General features: G+C 39.7%; 1 protein-coding gene across 9 annotated transcripts in view; it reads right to left on the reverse strand.

Annotated features, from left to right (window-relative positions):
• Positions 1-18,305, reverse strand: part of ppfia4 (PTPRF interacting protein alpha 4) — a 180,470-nt gene that overhangs the window by 35,897 nt on the left and 126,268 nt on the right. For 5 of the 9 annotated variants that reach the window (XM_022682710.2, XM_022682707.2, XM_022682704.2 and 2 more), the window contains 9 exons: positions 15,902-16,123; positions 14,965-15,111; positions 12,529-12,663; positions 12,345-12,428; positions 5,295-5,426; positions 4,298-4,360; positions 4,012-4,103; positions 2,854-2,986; positions 1,631-1,857 (listed from right to left, as the gene is read on the reverse strand). In XM_022682710.2, the coding sequence (XP_022538431.1) occupies positions 1,631-1,857; positions 2,854-2,986; positions 4,012-4,103; positions 4,298-4,360; positions 5,295-5,426; positions 12,345-12,428; positions 12,529-12,663; positions 14,965-15,111; positions 15,902-16,123 (1,235 nt within the window). The remainder of the gene's footprint in view (positions 1-1,630; positions 1,858-2,853; positions 2,987-4,011; positions 4,104-4,297; positions 4,361-5,294; positions 5,427-12,344; positions 12,429-12,528; positions 12,664-14,964; positions 15,112-15,901; positions 16,124-18,305) is intronic. The other 4 variants (XM_022682713.2, XM_022682712.2, XM_022682706.2 and 1 more) reach the window with 2 other exon arrangements.

An 18,305-nucleotide genomic window follows, 5' to 3' on the forward strand; every position in this document is an offset into this window, starting at 1 on the left:
GCAATGTCATGTGTTACTTTACAACACGTGTAATGCACTGCTAAGTGCAGTTCAGCCACTGACCTAGTCTTAGAGTCTCTGTAAAACGCAAAATCCACCGGAGATCCTATGTAAAACTATAGTTACTTACATAGAGGTGGGTAGTCCAGGTCTAAAAAAGTGAAAAAAGCCACCTTCGGGTTGGCTTAGCCGCAGCAAAGCCACCCTGGGGGGGATTTTTACTTTTATCCAGTGTAGAAAGAACTGTTTTAAACCTACACTTACCTATCTCAATTGTACTTCGCTGGTGGTGTTCCATAGACAAATTCAAACCATTTGCATTGCCTTACTAATTCATGGGTTGACGCAGAGACAGTGCTTTTCCTGATAAACTCGTATTTCTTAACATTTCTTATCTTTCTAGTCCTAGGACCTCAGGTCCTAGGTAGGCAATTTTTTTAAACATCCATTGTGCTTCCCCAAATCCCTCAGGATTTTCTGGTAGAGGGCATTACAGCACGTTGTCCGGGTCCGGACACAGCAAAGCAGCTACAGATCATCATACTACCACCACCATGTTTAACTTTTGTATGATATTCTTCTTCTGAAATGATGTGTTAATTTTAAGCCAGATGTAACAGGACACACACCTTTGTCTCGTTGTTTTGGCAAATGTAAGATGGGCGTTTGTGTGCTTTTTGGTCAGCCGTTGTTTTTCCTCTGGAACTCTCCTATAGATACTAGTCTTTTTCTTTCTTCTGAACACTGACCTTAACTTGGATCTCATGGATGAGTTGTCCATGCCTTTTGGAGTAATTTCTGTATGCCGGTCACTCCTGGGAAGGTTTCCACAGTGTTCCATGTTTCCTCCATTTGTGAATAATAGCTCTCACTGTGGTTCGCTGGTGCCATAAAGCTTTGGAATTGACTTTGTAACCTTTTCCAGAACATAAATGTTTGAAATTATTCAGACTGGGGCATAATGTGTTTCTTTTTGAGATATTTTAGCTGCTTCATGCTGTCAGACAGGTTCTATTTAAATTATTAATTGATTCTACAGGTCTGGCAGTAATCAGGTGTGGTTGTCCTTAGTAACACTGAACTCAGCTTTCCAATACATTTAGTTAATCACAGTTAATTAATTCAGGTTGGTTTAGACAGCTTTTCCACTTAATAAATAAAAGCATCCTTTAAAAGCAGCTTTTTATATTTACTCAGGTTATCTTTATCTGATTTAAAGTTTGTTTAATAATCTAAAAAAATGTAAGTATGACCAAAAACAAAAACAAAAGAAATCTGTAAAGAGGCAAATACATTTTCAAGGCACATTTCCGACACGTGAAGTCAGCAACCGATTATTTTTGAACTGCTGCTGATGTAGCATTACCGTGTAGCCAGCGCAGCGACTCGGTTCCAATACATCAGCTCACAGATGCCTTCTGCTGATCGACAGCACCCTAGGAGTGATGAGGGGGAAAGAGGGCCATCTACCCACCCAGAGAGAACAAGGCCAATTGTGCTCTCTCAGGGCTCCGGCAGCTGATGGCAAGCTGAATGACTGGGATTCGAACCAGCGATCACCACTCAGAGCCCCCCCCGGGGAGCAGTGTTAAGGGACAACAGTTGCTCAAGGCACTGTAAATGTATGTACCTGATTTCCTCATTGATGGCGTCCAGTTGCTCCTGCAGCATGAGGGCCAGCGTCTGTGCGTCCGAGTGGCCGCTGGGGGACAGCATGTCTGCTGAGCTGAAGATGGTCTCGCGGTCTTCATCGTCCAGATCTGACAGCTCGGTGTCGCTGCCCATTAGGTGCGAACGGCTGGCGCGCAAGCTGGGCGGCTGGGATCGGTCCCAGTCCTGCTCCACCATCGGCAGGATCTAAAAATGCCAGACATACAGACTCAGATATACTTCATGTCCCACCAAAAACAGTGCCTGAATACGTACAAATCCAGCCGTGAAGTTTGTTTAATCACAAAATATAAAACTTACAGAAGGCACAAAAATCCAGCGATGCAAAAAGAGACAAGCAGACAGAGACACATATGAGAAGAAACAGACTTATCACATAACACTGAGTTTCCATGTTTTGAACCTTTGAAAACTACTACTGAGGTCGATTACAGTGTTGAAGCCAATGAAAATTGGACTGAAGGGAAATAATAACAGATTTGAAATCATGCTAACATTAAACAGACAAAAAAAACATTAAATGACAAAATCACAAACGCATTTAACAAGACAAGACAATCATATATAATACACATGCATGATTTTCCTAGAAAACCTTTGCTCTGTGTGGTTGAGAATTATCCTGATTAAAAACTAGATGGTAGTTTCTCTTGTATCATTACAAGAGGAACTCAAGGGGTGACCTTCATATGCGATTGTACATTCACATAGTCAGACTGTGAGCACATGTGTCCGGAGTGGTGGGCAGCTATTGCTGTAGTGTATGGGAAGCAGTGTTTTTTATTTCTAATATTTTCTCATTTTTCTCCCCAATTCTCCCTCTCTCCCTTTCTCCCTTTGGAGTGATGAGGGGAAATAGAGTCATCTACACACTCAGAGAGAGCAAGACCAATTAAGCTTTCTCAGGGCTCCGGCAGCTCATGGCAAGCTGCTTGACCAGGATTTGAACCAGCGATCTTCTGAACATAGTGTCAGCGCTTAAAAAACGCTGTACCTCTTAGTGCCCCCCGGGGACCAGTGTTCTAACAGCTGAGCCACCACTGCATCAATTTTGTGACATGCATACAAAAAAATGAAATTAATTTAAAATGAATAGCAGATTTACGAATAACAAATGAAAACATTGTGATAAAAGGAATTACATTTTACATTAATTTTACTAATGTGATTTGTGATTGGCACCTTGGTGGGCTCGTCCCTGAGTGCTACCAGTCGTCCTTTCTGTGACCGTCGGATGACTCCAGTAGAGGAATAGTGATCCCCCTGCCCCTCCACCACAGAGTACCGCAGATCTGTAGCACTGCCCACATGAGACCTGGCACACACACAAATACACAAGTGAGAGAAACTACAGCTTCTATGGCTAAATAGGACATGCTGTCTGTAAAATCTACAGACAAATAACATTATGCATCCAAAAATAACCTCCATTCAGGCACAGAAATCTACACTGTTAACTACAGGTGGGCAATATGGCTCTTAAATAGCATCACAATGTGTTAGTTACATATTTTTTTGATATGACAAAAATCCTGATCAAAAACAGTTGCTACCCTGATAAATCTAAACCTTTTTTATTTTTTATAATTTCTTTTAACCCTTCTTTGTCAGTTTTTGGATTTTACTTCATAATAAGAGTCTTTAAAAACTGTGCAGTTACACAATAACAATTCATGTAATAAAAGTGTAACTACTGGTGAAGATGTAAAGGTGTGTGTAGAACAAGTTGTGTATACATTTATATTTCTCTAACAGCTTTTGCGTGGCATGTAATTATGAATATGAATGTTTTCAATACTAAAAATATGTTGTTGTTTTTTCACATTTTCTCCCCAATTTACACGTCCAATTACCCAACCCACTCATTAGTGATGCCACTACACCAGAAGGTTGAAGACTAGCACATGCCTCCTCCAATACATGTGAAGTCAGACTCCGCCTCTTTTCAAACTGCTGCTGATGCAGCACTGCGGAGTAGCATCACAGCACATTCGGAGGAAAGCGTAGCTACTCGGTTCCGATACACAGCTCACAGACGCCCTGTGCTGATCGACATCACCCTTTGGAGTGATGTAGTGATGTGGGGAGAGAGCACCCTCTACTACACTCAGAGAGAGCAAGGCCAACTGTGCTCTCTCGGGGCTCCGGTAGCCGATGACAAGCTACATGAACAGGATTCGAACCAGCGATCTCCTGATCATAGTGGCAGCTCTTTCTGGTACAGCAACTACATTCATTTTGCGGCAGATGTATTTGTCTCATTTTTAATTGGTGCACATCAGATCATATCAGAAGATATCAGATATCAGCTCTGCTGCTCATTATAAGCGCAAACAGTACCGAGGATGAGTTCCATCTCCAAAAGCTCCACTTCTCCTCTTCAGATGATCGATTTCCGCCCGAAGCTTCTCAATCTCCCCGATCAGCCTCTCCTACAAGACGCACATCCACATAGAAAACAATGTAATCACCCGTAACTGAACAGCGTGTAGCTTAATAACAGTGTAATATACTTCAATTTATCGGTGTGTACAGGAATTACAGCAATTTACACAAACACATGTCTCTCTCTCTCTCTGACTACAGTGCGCTCTCAGATCTCCAGGGGTTACAGCAGCAGACCTACCTTGGTGTGGTGGAACTCCTCCAGCTGTTTCTGGGAATTCTCCAGGTCGTGGATGAGTGCGTTCTGCAGATAAAACATAGCAGAGAGGAGGAACAGGATTAAACTCGCTATCAAACAAACACAGAGGCTGTACTGTTGGTGCTCAGATGCCAGGTACACACAATCTCTGGGCCCTATTTAAGCAATCTATAGGTGAGCCGTCAACTGTGCATCGTGCAGCTTGATTTAGGGTGTGTCAGTGTATCTTTGCTATCATAACGTCGGGAAAAGTATGCCTTGTGCAGCTTAAAATGTACTAAAAGCATGTACTTATTCTCTTAGCTGATTAGTGTGTCACTTGCCCCTATATTTAATTTAAGGGCCATGTGCGCTCGGCCTTTAGTGGATTGCTATTTTAACAGTGCAGCATTTCTGCTCTTCTCAGCAAAGGACATTTACGGGAACAGCAATGTTATTTTATTCTGTATTCTGTTTATTGTTGATGTAAAAGATGGAATTGTACATGGTTGCCAAGTAGGAATGGATGTCTGAAGGTTGACTCTTGTCAGGGTTTAAATCAATCAGTGGAGCACCTATGTTTTCTGCTGCCAAGATATAAATATGCCAGAAATTTACCTGAACTTCCAAACTATCTCGCCCGATTGTATAGATAAAATGATATACAATATTAAATATACAAAAAAAGAGATGAGTTTCAGAAACCAAAATGGTCTCTTAATTGTTGCTATTTTAATAGTGCAACGCAAGGCATTTGTTTTGTGGCTCAAACAAGTGCATGTTTGTCGCTGGTGTATTTCACTAATTTTCAATTGGTGCACATTATATAGAAGGTATGAGGGAACACAACTCCCCTAGAAGATCAAGAAGATTGTCAAACCCCAAACAAGTCAATGGTTGTACTGTGTACTTGTTCTCAGATGACAATATGACAATAAAAGCCTCTTGATTTAAGTTGACTCGACTTGACTTGAAATCGGCCAATGCTCAACATCCTCACCTTGTCCTCCAGTGCAGCCATGCGCTCCTTCAAGTGAAGCTGCAGACGTTCGTTAGATTCGGTGAGCAGACGGTCCACAGTGTCCGACAGACGCCGATTATGCTCCTCGTTCATCTTCTCCCGCTGACGAGCCTGAGAGGAACAAATAGTACAAAGAGATAAGAGTAAGAGTAAAGAGAAGAAGAAAAAGAAGAAGAAGAAGAAGAAGAAGAAGAAGAAGAAGACACTACACTGAAAAAAATGATGAGTAAAATTTACTTCAAAAAAGTTTCGCAACTTTCTGCATTTGCTTTTTTTAAGTACACTTAATTTCAGATAAATTTAAGTAACTTCAACTTGGTTTCAAGACTTAAATGTTACATAGAGTAAATAAGTGAACTGAACTTCAGTCAATCCTTTCTTTTACTTTACTTAATTTCTGCATACAATATTACCTAATTACAATTACTTAATTTATACAATATTACTTATATATATTATACAATATTATTTATGATACGTAATATATTATAATTCCTGAAATTTTTATATTTTAGTTAAAACACACATTCAAATATTCACATTATCTCAAAGATTTATTTTGTATACTGACCAAGTCTCACTGTCTCAACACATGGATGGCATGTAATACATTATTTTTACTATACTATAAAGAATGTATTTCATGTCATCCATGTGTTGAGACAGTGTAATATGTGTGTTTTAACAAAAAATATTTTAATTATAGGAATTGTAATATATTATGTATCATAAATGATTTGAGTAATATTGTATAAATTAAGTAATTGTAATTAGGTAATATTGTATGCAGAAATGAAGTAAAGTTTACTAAAAGAAAGGAGTGATTGAAGTTCAGTTCACTTATTTACTCTGTGTAACATTTAAGTCTTGAAACCGAGTTGAAGTTACTTAAATTTATCTGAAATTAAATTTATTTAAAAAAAGCAAATGCAGAAAGTTCCAAAACTTTTTTCAGTAAATTTTACTCATGATTTTTTTTCCTTGTATGATTAGTTTATTTTGCCTTAGATCATTAGAGAGTCCTTCTAACTGAACTTGATTGAGTCTGGGTGATTCGTTACGTTCACATTTCAGTAAATAGCCAGTAGATGGCAGGCTTGGTCATTCATGTTCTCCATGAATCAATACAGCACAGGATGAAGGCTGGGCATGTCTGAGATGATCTAACCCGGGGAGTTACCTACACTTAAACATCTGGATCATCACACCAAGAAGTAGGACTGTGTGTGGATTAGCTTATGAGCTAAATCAAGGGCACTAGAAAAGAAGGGAACATAGCCTATGGATGCATGCTGGAAGCTTCTCCTACAAACCTCTGATCAGTCTGGCGTTTCTGACATACATTTGGTCAAAAGTATTGAGACAGGTGCTTATCATTGCTCATGCTTATCATTTGATTCTCATTGACTGTAGCACATTTTGTGGCATCCCCCAGAGTTACGTTTTAGGGTTTATCAAGATGATGGTACTTTGTTTTGACACAGGTATTGAGACACCTGCTTTTTTCATTGTGTTTATAACTGCAACTCTCTTGCAGTTACAAACTGTATGTAACAGCGAAACGACACCAAAACGACAGTAATCGTGTGTTAAATGACCCTTAATCGTAACTCTGGGGGATGCCACAAAATGTGCTACAGTCAATGAGAATCAAATGATGCTTATTCTCATGCTTATCATTTGATTCTCAATGACTGTAGCACATTTTGTGGCATCCCCCAGAGTTACGTTTATCAAGGGTTTATCAAGATGATGGTACTTTATTTTGACACAGGTATTGAGACACCTGTTTTTTTCATTGTTTCTAATGAAATGAAGGACATTAAAAAGAGTTTATGCTACTTCTGTTAGAGTAAGGTTCTACTACATTGTTAAAAAATATTTTAGCTACCAAAATTTTTAAAGTTTTTTTTTAACATTTATAATTATTTTTAACTCTCTTGCAGTTATAAACTGTATGTAACAGCGATGTATCACCAAAACGACAGTAATCGTGTGTTAAATGACAAAAATTGTGCTGCTTTTTCGATTAAATACTGCTTTGTTTCGTTTTGCTAAAATGGTTGGAAACAGATCATTCATGTATTCCATTCATACAATAAAATATCACATCGTTCATATTTCATTCGTAAAATCACTTGACAGATACAAAAGTACTTTGTATTTTATATATTGGGTAGCTGCTGGGCCTCAGTGTTGTGGGCTGTTGTAGGCTGTAAGAGCAAGTTACCTAAACTCTGTGTTGCTATGAGAGACTAAGCTGGTAATACAGGCTCATGTGTCTTATTTTAATGTATTTTTTTGGCAATACTTCGCTTCTACAGGGACAAAATGAGTTGTGTGTTTGTGCGTGGCACGTAAAGTAGCTGAAAGCATATGACACATAGTGTACGACACGCCTTTGTTATTTTATTATTTTTTTTATCAGGTCAATGTTTGTTTTACTGCGTTCCTCAGTTTTGACATCCCAGTGACTTTCTAGGTCTTTTTGCATATCAGCGGCCGTTTGCCATAAAAAACTTAGGACACTGTTGCCTGGCAACTACGACTTTGAGAGTGTGTGAAGATGACACTGTCCCTCTTTCTGTTGTCCTGTGCCCGACTGTTTTATTTATAAGACTTGAGTGAGAAAGAGAGAGAGAGAGAGAGAGAGAGAGAGAGAGAGAAGGAAGCGAGAGACGTGTGAGAGGCCACACAGGACACTTCTGCAAAGACTTCTGGTTAAAATATAGAACGGCAAAGATCTCACACTGTCCTGCTTTAATTTTCTGAAGGAAATATTGAAGGAAATATTGTTTAAAGGAACACCTTGGGTTTTGGTAACATTATCTGAGATTGAGACTGAGACACAGTGGGTGCCAGATATATGAAATGTTACATTTTTGGAATTGTGTGGACATTAGCTGGAAATGACATTGTTTAGCTTTGGTATGGGACATGGCAAAAGTCATGGGACACAATATTTCTACTAGTAGTTCCTGTGCCATGACATGTGGCACTGTATATGTTGTCCAAATGTTTATGGACACCCCATCTAATGAATGCATCCACTGTTTAGACATTTGACAATCCAGCTTGTGTGCAAATCCCTGTAGAAAAGAAATACTGCCAATAGAATAGGACAGGGGTGTCCAAACTTTTCTTGTTGGGGGCCAGAAGGAGAAATATATTATATATTATTATATTTTTATACCATCTTTATCTATCTTTGACAGTGTTGTGCAAATTGATGTTTCATTTCATTATACTTTCCTAAAGGCTCAGGAACATTAATGTAGGCAGGGTTGCCAGATCCAACAAAATCCAATATCCAGCTCAAAGTCAGTCTAAAATCTGCCCTTCAGAAGCTTAAATTAGCCCAAAATTTATGTCTATCACTTGTTTGAAGCAAATAGCAAAACAGCTATAAGTGTGTGACTTAGTATATAGTTTATAATATGGATTTTATTATCAATATTGAAATTTATCCTAAAAAATTCATTAATAATACTTTAACATTAGTGTTTTATTAGTTCTTTTTATAACAGTTTTATATTGCAGTCAATTTAATATTTAATAGTAACATAATTAGCAAAGAAATTACTTACTATTTTCTGTTCTTGCCTCTCCTGAACTGATCTTTTAACATTTTTTTATCTTCTGGTAATTTTTGGTTACATTGTGATTTAATTTTTTTTGCTTTTTGTGACTTTTTTCTGTGATCATTTTTAAAAGTAGCCCAAAAAAACCCCTGACTTTTCACCCGCGACTGGATTTTCAAACAAGCGGAAAAACCACAAACCTGGCAACTCTGAATGTAGGCATAATGAAGGAAGGAAAGGAGATGAGAAGCGTTTAAAACTGGGATTATGTGATAGCGACACCTAGCGTTAAAACTTTAAATCTTACATTATAAAAACCTGCTTAAGCAGAATACACTCTTTTTAATGACCTTTATTTAAAAAGAAACAATAAATAAGAAAGTGTCCTCATACTTTTGCTCAGACAGTGCACTGTCAGTATTTCAGTACAGGGTTGTAAGCAGGGCCAAAGGGGGGCGATGTTCAGCCTCTGTGGAGAGTTCCTTCAAGTAAATCTAATCACGGGCTCACGCAGGGAGAAATTAGCCACGCATGAATTATTCAACTTCCAAATATAGCAGCCAATCACGGCCCTCGGCTCGGAGGGAGTGGGAAAGTTGTGTCGTGTAAGGGGACACGCTGATGATATGGCCTGTGTTTGTGTGTGTACTTGTGTGAATGTGCATGTGAGAGTAAATATGTGTGTATTTATACTGGACCTGTGTGTATATATCTGTGTGTGTCACTGTGCATGTGAGAGTAAATATGTGTGTATTTATACTGGACCTGTGTGTATATATCTGTGTGTGTCACTGTGCATGTGAGAGTAAATATGGGTGTGTTAATACTGGACCTGTATGTACATGTGTTTGTGTTTGTGTGTTATTGTGTGTGTATCTCAAGTTAAGTCGAGTTAAATCAATCTATGTGCACATAAGGGTTTGAATGTGTGTATTCTTTCTGTGTTTGTGTAATTGTGTTTATGTGTGTGTGTGTATGTATACTGGGTACACTGTGTGTTCGTATGTAAGTGGGTGTGTTTATATGTGTGTGCATATAAGGGTTAATGTGTGTGTACTCATATTGTGAGTGTGTTTAATTGTGTTTATGTGTGTATATATGTATCTATGTAGATATAAGGGTTAATGTGTGTGTACTCATACTGTGAATGTGTGTGTGTTTGTGTTTATGTGTGTATTTATATTGTGTACACTGTGTGTGTGTGTATGTGTGTGTCTGTAGATATAAGGGTTAATGTGTGTGTACTCATACTGTGAGTGTGTGTTGGTTTGTGTTTATGTGTGTATGTATATTGTGTACACTGTGTGTGTGTGTATGTGTGTGTCTGTAGATATAAGGGTTAATGTGTGTGTACTCATATTGTGAGTGTGTTTGTTTGTGTTTATGTGTGTATGTATGCTGCATACACTATGTGTGTATGTGTGTGTATGTGTGTCTATGTAACTATATAAGTTAATATGTGTGTATTTATTGTGTGTATTTATACTGTGTGTATTTATACAGTGTGTGTAATTGTGTGTGTGTGTGTGTATACTGGGTACACTGTGTGTGTGTCCATATAAGGGTCAATAAATGTATTTTTTTTTTTATGTGAGTGTGTGTATTTCTGTTTGTGTGGGTATGTATGCTGGGTACACTGTGTGTGTGAGCGTGTGTGTGTTTGTCTGTATGTTGCGTACACTGTGTGTGTGTGTGTGTGTGTGTGCGTGTGTGTGCATGCATGTGTATGTGTGTGTTTGTCCGTGTGTGTGTGTATCCATGTAACTATATGGGTCAATATGTGTGTATTTTTATACTGTGAGTGTGTGTTGGTTTGTGTTTATGTGTGTATGTATGCTGCATACACTGTGTGTGTATGTGTGTGTGTGTATTGGTTTATCTATGTAACTATATGGGTTAATATGTGTGTATTTATTGTGTGTATTTATACTGTGAGTGTGTGTAATTGTGTTTGTGTGTGTGTATACTGGGTACACTGACTTTGTTAATAAGTCTATTTTTTAAAACTATGAGTGTGTGTATTTGTGTTTATGTGTGTATGTATGCTGGGGGTACACTCTGTGTGTGTGTGTGTGTGTGTGTGTGAAGCTATTGAATTGGACAGAGCAGAGGGAGCTATGCTAATGGGAATGGTCAGCACACAGAGGCCTCACTGTGGCCTGCAGGCCTGGTCAACACTTATTACAATGCCTACTGTCTGTTTCAGCGCACACACACACACACACACACACACACACAAACACAGTGCACTTGGCCTACACACTGACACACACAAACACTAATATAACCACTAAAGCTAAACAGCTTCTGCCATAATATATGGATTACTGTTCACTTACTACTCACAATACAGTACACACACACAAACACACATACACACATATATATACAAATGTTAACTCCACTGCTTGATTATTCTTAGGTATATATTGCATACCGAATATAAAAGAAATATTGGTTATATAGAATTATATAGAATATATATGTATATGTACAGTTTTTGCTGATGAAATTGTGCTATTATTTTTCTCAATAAAGCCTAATTACACATTTGTCAATTATTTATTCATTACTTATTAAGCTTTATTCTATAGGACATATGTGGAAATCAGTAATAATTGCTTTATTATAATTATACATAATAATTATAATTAATATAATTTATTTATTATAATGCACAGTAATAAACAATTTGTCATCATCCTATTAAGCTAATTATTGAACATGACCTATTAACTATTACAGTTAATTTATTAATATTATTATTATTATATTTATTAATATTATATATTATTATTATATTTATTAATATTACAACTAATTCTAATAATTCTACATGTAATTAGTGTAGAATTCAGACAGTGGCAGATTTAATGCTGTATTAAACTTTATTGAGTTAATGAAATAATAAATAAAATAAAAATAGTGAATTTAATAAAAGTCAAAATTTCACAAATATGTGTTCCATATTCTAAAATGAGGTCCAACACATCACTTATTAAATACTAAGATGCTAAATAAAACATTAATAATAAATAAATTCATAACAGAGCTCCAATTATGTGCTTATGAGGATCACACTGAATAAAGCAATTATTATTAAGTAGTGAATACATAGTTTATAAATGTTGATTTAGGGTTTATTGAGCAAAGAACGATTAATCAAACTAATAACCCTAACATAAAATAATGTCTTCCTTTAAATAAAGTACTACCTATTATTGCTATGTTAGATTCCAACTGTTTATTAATTGCTATCTATTAAAATAATGCATAAAATCAAGCCTCTAGCCATGCAGTCTGATTGAACAAACACATACATCTGGATACTCATTAATGCAACTCTTATCATTTAATCCAAATACAAAAATAGGACTCTCTGAAGCAGCAGCCACACATGAGGTAGGCAGGTAGTGTATCTCAGTTCCTCTGTGGTTCCTGTACTCACCCGGCCCAGCTCCTGGTTCTTCTCCTCCAGCTGAGACTCCAGCTGCCGGAGACGCTCCTCGATGTTGCCGTGACGCTCCTCCGCCTGCAGGGGTCAGGGTTTATTAGTGGACAGAGCAGTGAAAATGGGGTTACTATACATGCATGTGCATGGTGGTTGTGTGTGTGTGTGTGTGTGTGCTTGCCTTGGTCAGTGCTGCCACTCTCTGGGCGAGTTCAGCTTCCACTTCCGGAAGCGTCTCAGCTTTCCTCATGGTCTGCTGCAGCCTCTGCTCCGCCAGCTCCAACAGCTCCTGCAGATGCCTTACTTTCTCCTCGCTCTGATATATACACACACACACACAAATACACACAACATTTATATACAAGAGTACATAAACATGCATAAAATACCACAGTGTCCCATATATTTAGAAAACCACAGATACTAAAAATACTAAAATATTTCTGTCTACACATTAAAGAAATTCAGAATGCATTTATGTCTCTTGCAGAAAATACCCATATACACCAATGTGGACGGGGCACCAGTCTAGCACGACTATATTTACTCATTGACAAAAAAAAAAAAAAACCTTCAAAGGCTGTCAACTGGACGAAATGTCTTTCGTACATCATAGAGGCATGCCTAGCAGTCACAGATTTCTCACCAAGAGGTACACTACCCTACAGTAGCTATTATGAGCTTTATAGAGTTTTATAGGGCAGCAGGGAAAGCATTTTTACACCCTCTTGTGGAAAGACCAGGGGCTCTTATAGATTTTGGCAATCAATAGTTGAGCCATCAACCGCGCACCACACGGTATGATCTGGGGCCTGCACCTTGTGCCTGAATCGTTAAAACAGAGTAACTTTCTGGCATATTACTAACTTGGCAATGCAAAACACAGATGCACCTAGACAGACATCAACAATACTATAGGTCTCTCTGAGTTGTATATGATGCTGCACATTAAACTCTTCCTCAACCTCCCTTGTCTGCAATAGCTAATAAAAGAAATACGAGCTGATCAGGAAAGACTCTGAAGTCCATGTCAACCAGTGAGTTCATGGCCTTGCCCATCTTGGCTTAGGACTGCCCAGAGGTTGAGCTAAATCCGGGCTGCAGCAGACCTGACACTGTCTCGTTAGCTAAGGTGAAGCTTACAGCTCTGTTTACAGCTCTGTTTACAGCAGCTAGTTAGCGTTAGCTATATTGTGTAAGCAAATGTAGGTTTAAATCGGATCTCCGGTTGATTCCGCATTTTACCGAGACGCAGAGAGAGGGGGAAATCTACGTGGCTGCGGGGAGAGTGGCGACGCGGCATTGACAACATTTCTCGGCCACGGGACCACTCGCCTCGCTGAGAGTCTGGCATTTAGCAAAGTTTAAGGGTTAACTTTACCTAGCACTCAGTGCTGTATCTTTATACCTAGGGTTGTATCTCTGAAAACATTTTGTCCTTTGAGTTTTAGAGCTGTAAAATTGACTGGGGGGGGCAGGTAGACGTTCTCTACTGCGGTGCTATTAGCCAGTCAGAGGCGATATGTTTGCATGTATGAATATTTGGCATTCTTTCACATGGCATTCATTCATACTAGAGACCACAACTAGACTGTTTAAAATGAATGAAAAAATGATTGAATGAGACCTTTAAAGGGAATTGAAGGTGACCTGCCGATTGGTTTATGTCTTTTGCATGTTTTGAGATACAAAGTGTACTTTTCCCGTCATTATGATAGCAAAGACACTCCAATATGCCTTATATCAATGATATAAATCCCCCCACCCCCCCCCCCCCCCCCCCAACACACAAACACACTGTATAGACACACACACACACACACACACACACACACACTTTCAAAAGCCATTGAGTCTATACCCTGCTGGAAGAGACACTAGTGTTACTGGAACTGCAAGCTCCTGTTTATTCCTGGAGTAATGAAATATTCACATACACAAACACACACATGGCTTGTACCAGAAACCCTTAGCCAGAAGACACTCTGAAAACAAGCAGACCACCTAAGACTCTAAAATACTCTTTGACTCTAGTGCCTCTATGATCAGGAGATCGCTGGTTCGAATCCTGGTCATGTAGCTTGCCATTAGCTACAGAGCCCTGAGAGAGCACAATTGGCCTGGCTCTCTCTGGGTGGGTAGAGGGAGCTCTTTCCCCTCATCACTTCATAGAGTGATGTCGATCAGCACAAGGCATCTGTGAGCTGATGTGTCAGAACTAAGTCACTGCGGTTTATTCCGAGTGCAATGTTGTATCTGCAGCAGTTGGAAAAGAGGTGGAGGAGACATGCACTAGTCTTCGCCCTCCTTGTGTTGTGGCATCACTAGTTATGTGGAATATATAAAATGGGAGAAAATTAGAAATGAATCTTCCATAAAAAAATTAAAAATTCGCTTTGATTCCTCATCAAGACCATATAACTGGGATAACTGGGGTCTGGGATCATCCAGCATGAATAACCCATCAGGCCAGACGATTACATCACTCAACTGCAGCTTTGGCGGCGTATGAACTGGAGATGCCCACATGAACTCCAGATGAACCCCAGCTGAACTGCAGCCGAACCCATAACCGCCTCATACCCCTGGGGCCGAGCCGTGGAGTAAGTGGTCGTACCTGCCGGTGCAGCGAGTCCTTGGTGGCGAGCTCGTTCTCCAGCTTGTCGTTCAGGTCGTGGATGGAGGTGGTTTCTCGCTGGGCGGCGAGGTAGCGCTTCTCCAGTGTGGTGATGCGCTCCTCCATGTCCTCCTTCTGTGCCATCGCCTGTCAAACAGGCATATAGTAAGAGAAAAAAAAAAAACAACATAATAATAACAATAGCAATAATAATAAAGTTAATTAGGTGTGCCTGAGTGTGAAGTGTGAGTTGAAAATTGTGTGCTTTTTATCCTCTGAATCTGCCCATCACTAATTGAGCAGGTAATCACTGAGCTTCAGTAAGGTTTGCTAACCAAGTGGTTAACTAATTTATCAACACAACTAGCTTAGTAGGAATAGGTATTTTAAGCCATTTCAACATTTGAGTGCAGCTCGAATCTGTGTACATCTGGGTTATCAAGGCAGCTAGCACTTGAGATAGCTAGCTAAAGTAAGCTTGGCATCTGAGGAGAGGCGGGTGGGGCAGACAACTCTTTTTAGTGTTTGGAAATTGGACCAATGTAGCCATTTCACACACTTGTTCTCATTTAGTACTGATTTTGTGGCAAGTGTAGCTTGATTAGGCTTGTGGTTTGGTGGTAGGTCAACCTTTTATAGCTATTTTTTTCCTGGACAGGTAATCACTGAGCTTCAGTAAGGTTTGCTAACCAATAGTCTTACTAATTTATCACTACCACTAGCGTAGTAGGAAAGAGTGAGGATTTTAAGTAATTTCAACATTCGAGTGCAGCATTGATCCATGCACAGCTGGGTAATTGAGGCAGCTAGCATTTTAGATAGCTAGCTAAAATGAGCTTGGTATCTTGGAGTGTGGTTTGCAGGTCTAATGCTTAGTGGTATTAGGCTTTATTGATGGTAGGTCCTATCAACCTCTGTCTGGGTGGATCACGCTCACCTCTCGGATGTCTCTCTGGTGTTTGGTGCTTAGCTCCTCGCTCTTCAGCAGCTCCTTACGGACACCAGCCAGTTCACCTTCGAGCTCGGCCACTCGGGAGTTCAAGGTGTTGGACCGCTCTCGACTCGTCGCTAGCTCTTTATTAGCCTTGTCCAGCATCTCCTGCAGCTCCAGACAGCGACTGGCCTCGTCATGGACGTCTATCGAGCCGTTCGGTAGCCTCTGTAGAAGAACAAAACAGATGTTAACAAATTAACAAAGAGTAAGAAACACCCAGAAACACAGTCTATTTTCATGCTTTGCAACTGCGTCGTTTAAATAGCAATGGTGTTTGTGAATATATCTACGCCAAAAGGTGTGGTGGTTTCAAAATGAGGTGTGTTCAGGTAAATTGCCGGCGTATTGCTATCTTGGCAGTGGAAAACACAAGTGCCACTGACTGAATACAACCTATGCAGATGTCAACTGTCAGATGTTCATTGCTATCTTGGCAGAAACACACCCATGATAAATTTAGAGAATTAGTACATGCCTTTTTCACATTTCAAGCTGCACAAAGCATACTTTTCTCGTAGTTACAATAGCAAAGACCCACTGACGCCCTAAATCAAGCTGCACAGTGCATGGTTGATTGCCAAAATACTAGTGTTTACATCCATTACATTTGTGAACTAAGCTGCAAATACACACATTTTTAAATATACTGACGTGCCAATTAAGTTAACCCCACTCATTCACACTGAAGATAAAAAACAATTACAGGGTTGCCAATCAGAAGATGACTTCTATCTCAATAACATTATATCTTCTTAGGCTGCCTTCACCTCTACCTCGTTAAGTCTGGACCTTGAAACTTTTCACTTTTGTCCAAACCAAAGAAAGAGGTGTAAAATAGCTGGCGCCGCAAACACAGGTCCAAACTTTGGTCTGACCAAAGTATGTGGTCAACTAAACGTCGGTCTGGTTTGTTTGCAGTGTGAAAACACATTTTTTGATGGTTTGGATGTTTAGAACAATTAGGGAAGGTTGAGACAGGCTATCGGCACTCATTATACAAACAATAGAAGAAGAAAAAAAAGCAGTGTTGTGCCAAAATCGGACTCCCCTTGGCATGTAGACGCGTCATGCAACAGTATGGATACAACGAATTGCACTGGTGGTTTCTGTATCTACTGTAACTGTAGATTTTCCCCATGGAAGGGAGTCTGATTCAGTCAGGATGGGAGAATTTGGCATGACACCAGATTCTAGAAATTCTGGAACTCGCAGTGTGATCTTCTACAAGCCAATCAATGACAAGCATAGGAAGACTCCGCCTACATAGGTGATGATGAGTTGCAAAATTGCAGTTTAAAACCAAATCTAACTAGGCCAAATGTACTAACCTTAAACAATGTTACAAACACATAAACCTTTTTCGAACTTCCTAATTGGTTCGATATCTGTTTATTTAAACCCATTTCCTACAGAATCTCTGGCTAATGCAGTGGAAGAATCTTCTGGAGAGCTGAGTGAAGATAGGAGAGCTCGATTTCACATCAGAAACGAGCTCAGCTCTGACAATCTGCACTGCTGAGAGAGGATTCTTTACCCTTCAGCACGGCACCAAGGGGGTACATCGCCAGCAAAGGGGGGCACTCAGATATTCTGTAGTCTGTAGGACGGGTCACCTCTGCATTGTGCGCAAGAATTTCAGGTGCTGGCAAGATACGTTCCCCAGGGACCCAGGTGTATGAGTGTGAGTGTGTAAGCAAATGTCTTTGTAGCAAATCAAGAGGAAAACAGGGCAAGCCTAAAATTGCTTGTGATACAAGTGGAAGCATACAAGGTTCCGTATGGTATCCAGGGGTACGTTTACCCAGAGATGTTGCATCTGGGCCTGTAGATCCTGCTCTACACTCATAGGTTTCCAAAGCTGGCATCCCATCTGGGAAATTCTTGGGAAACCCTTGCTGTGTGGACAAGCATTTACGCTGAGCTATTACGAATGTCCCTTGTATCACTACTAGGGGTGACTGTCTCTAGATCTTCAATCACACCACCAGTTTGTGAACTGTCTCGCCAGATCCCAGACAAACAGAACTTGCATGCCTTCCACCGTAAAGAAAACCCAGTTCCCGAGAACCCAGTTCTTCCACTACTCTACAGCTTAATGCTGGCAGCTTCATACTCCTCTAACTAGCTCATGCCTAGCATTACGCATAATAATTTATCTGCTTCAGAGGGTGGCGGTTCTAGAGAGGGCCAACAGCGACCAGTGCTCCTTTCACAACATACTTGGATCTGTAAATTAGACGTGAATCTCCGAATTTCTGCAAATATTCGACAACAAAGCAGAAAGAAAATTAGGGCCCTATCGTACACCCTGTGCAGGGCACGTTGTGATGCTCTTTGATACCTTACA

The sequence above is a fragment of the Astyanax mexicanus genome, chromosome 24 (assembly GCF_023375975.1).
Source record: "Astyanax mexicanus isolate ESR-SI-001 chromosome 24, AstMex3_surface, whole genome shotgun sequence".
Classification (NCBI taxonomy): Eukaryota; Metazoa; Chordata; class Actinopteri; order Characiformes; family Acestrorhamphidae; genus Astyanax; species Astyanax mexicanus.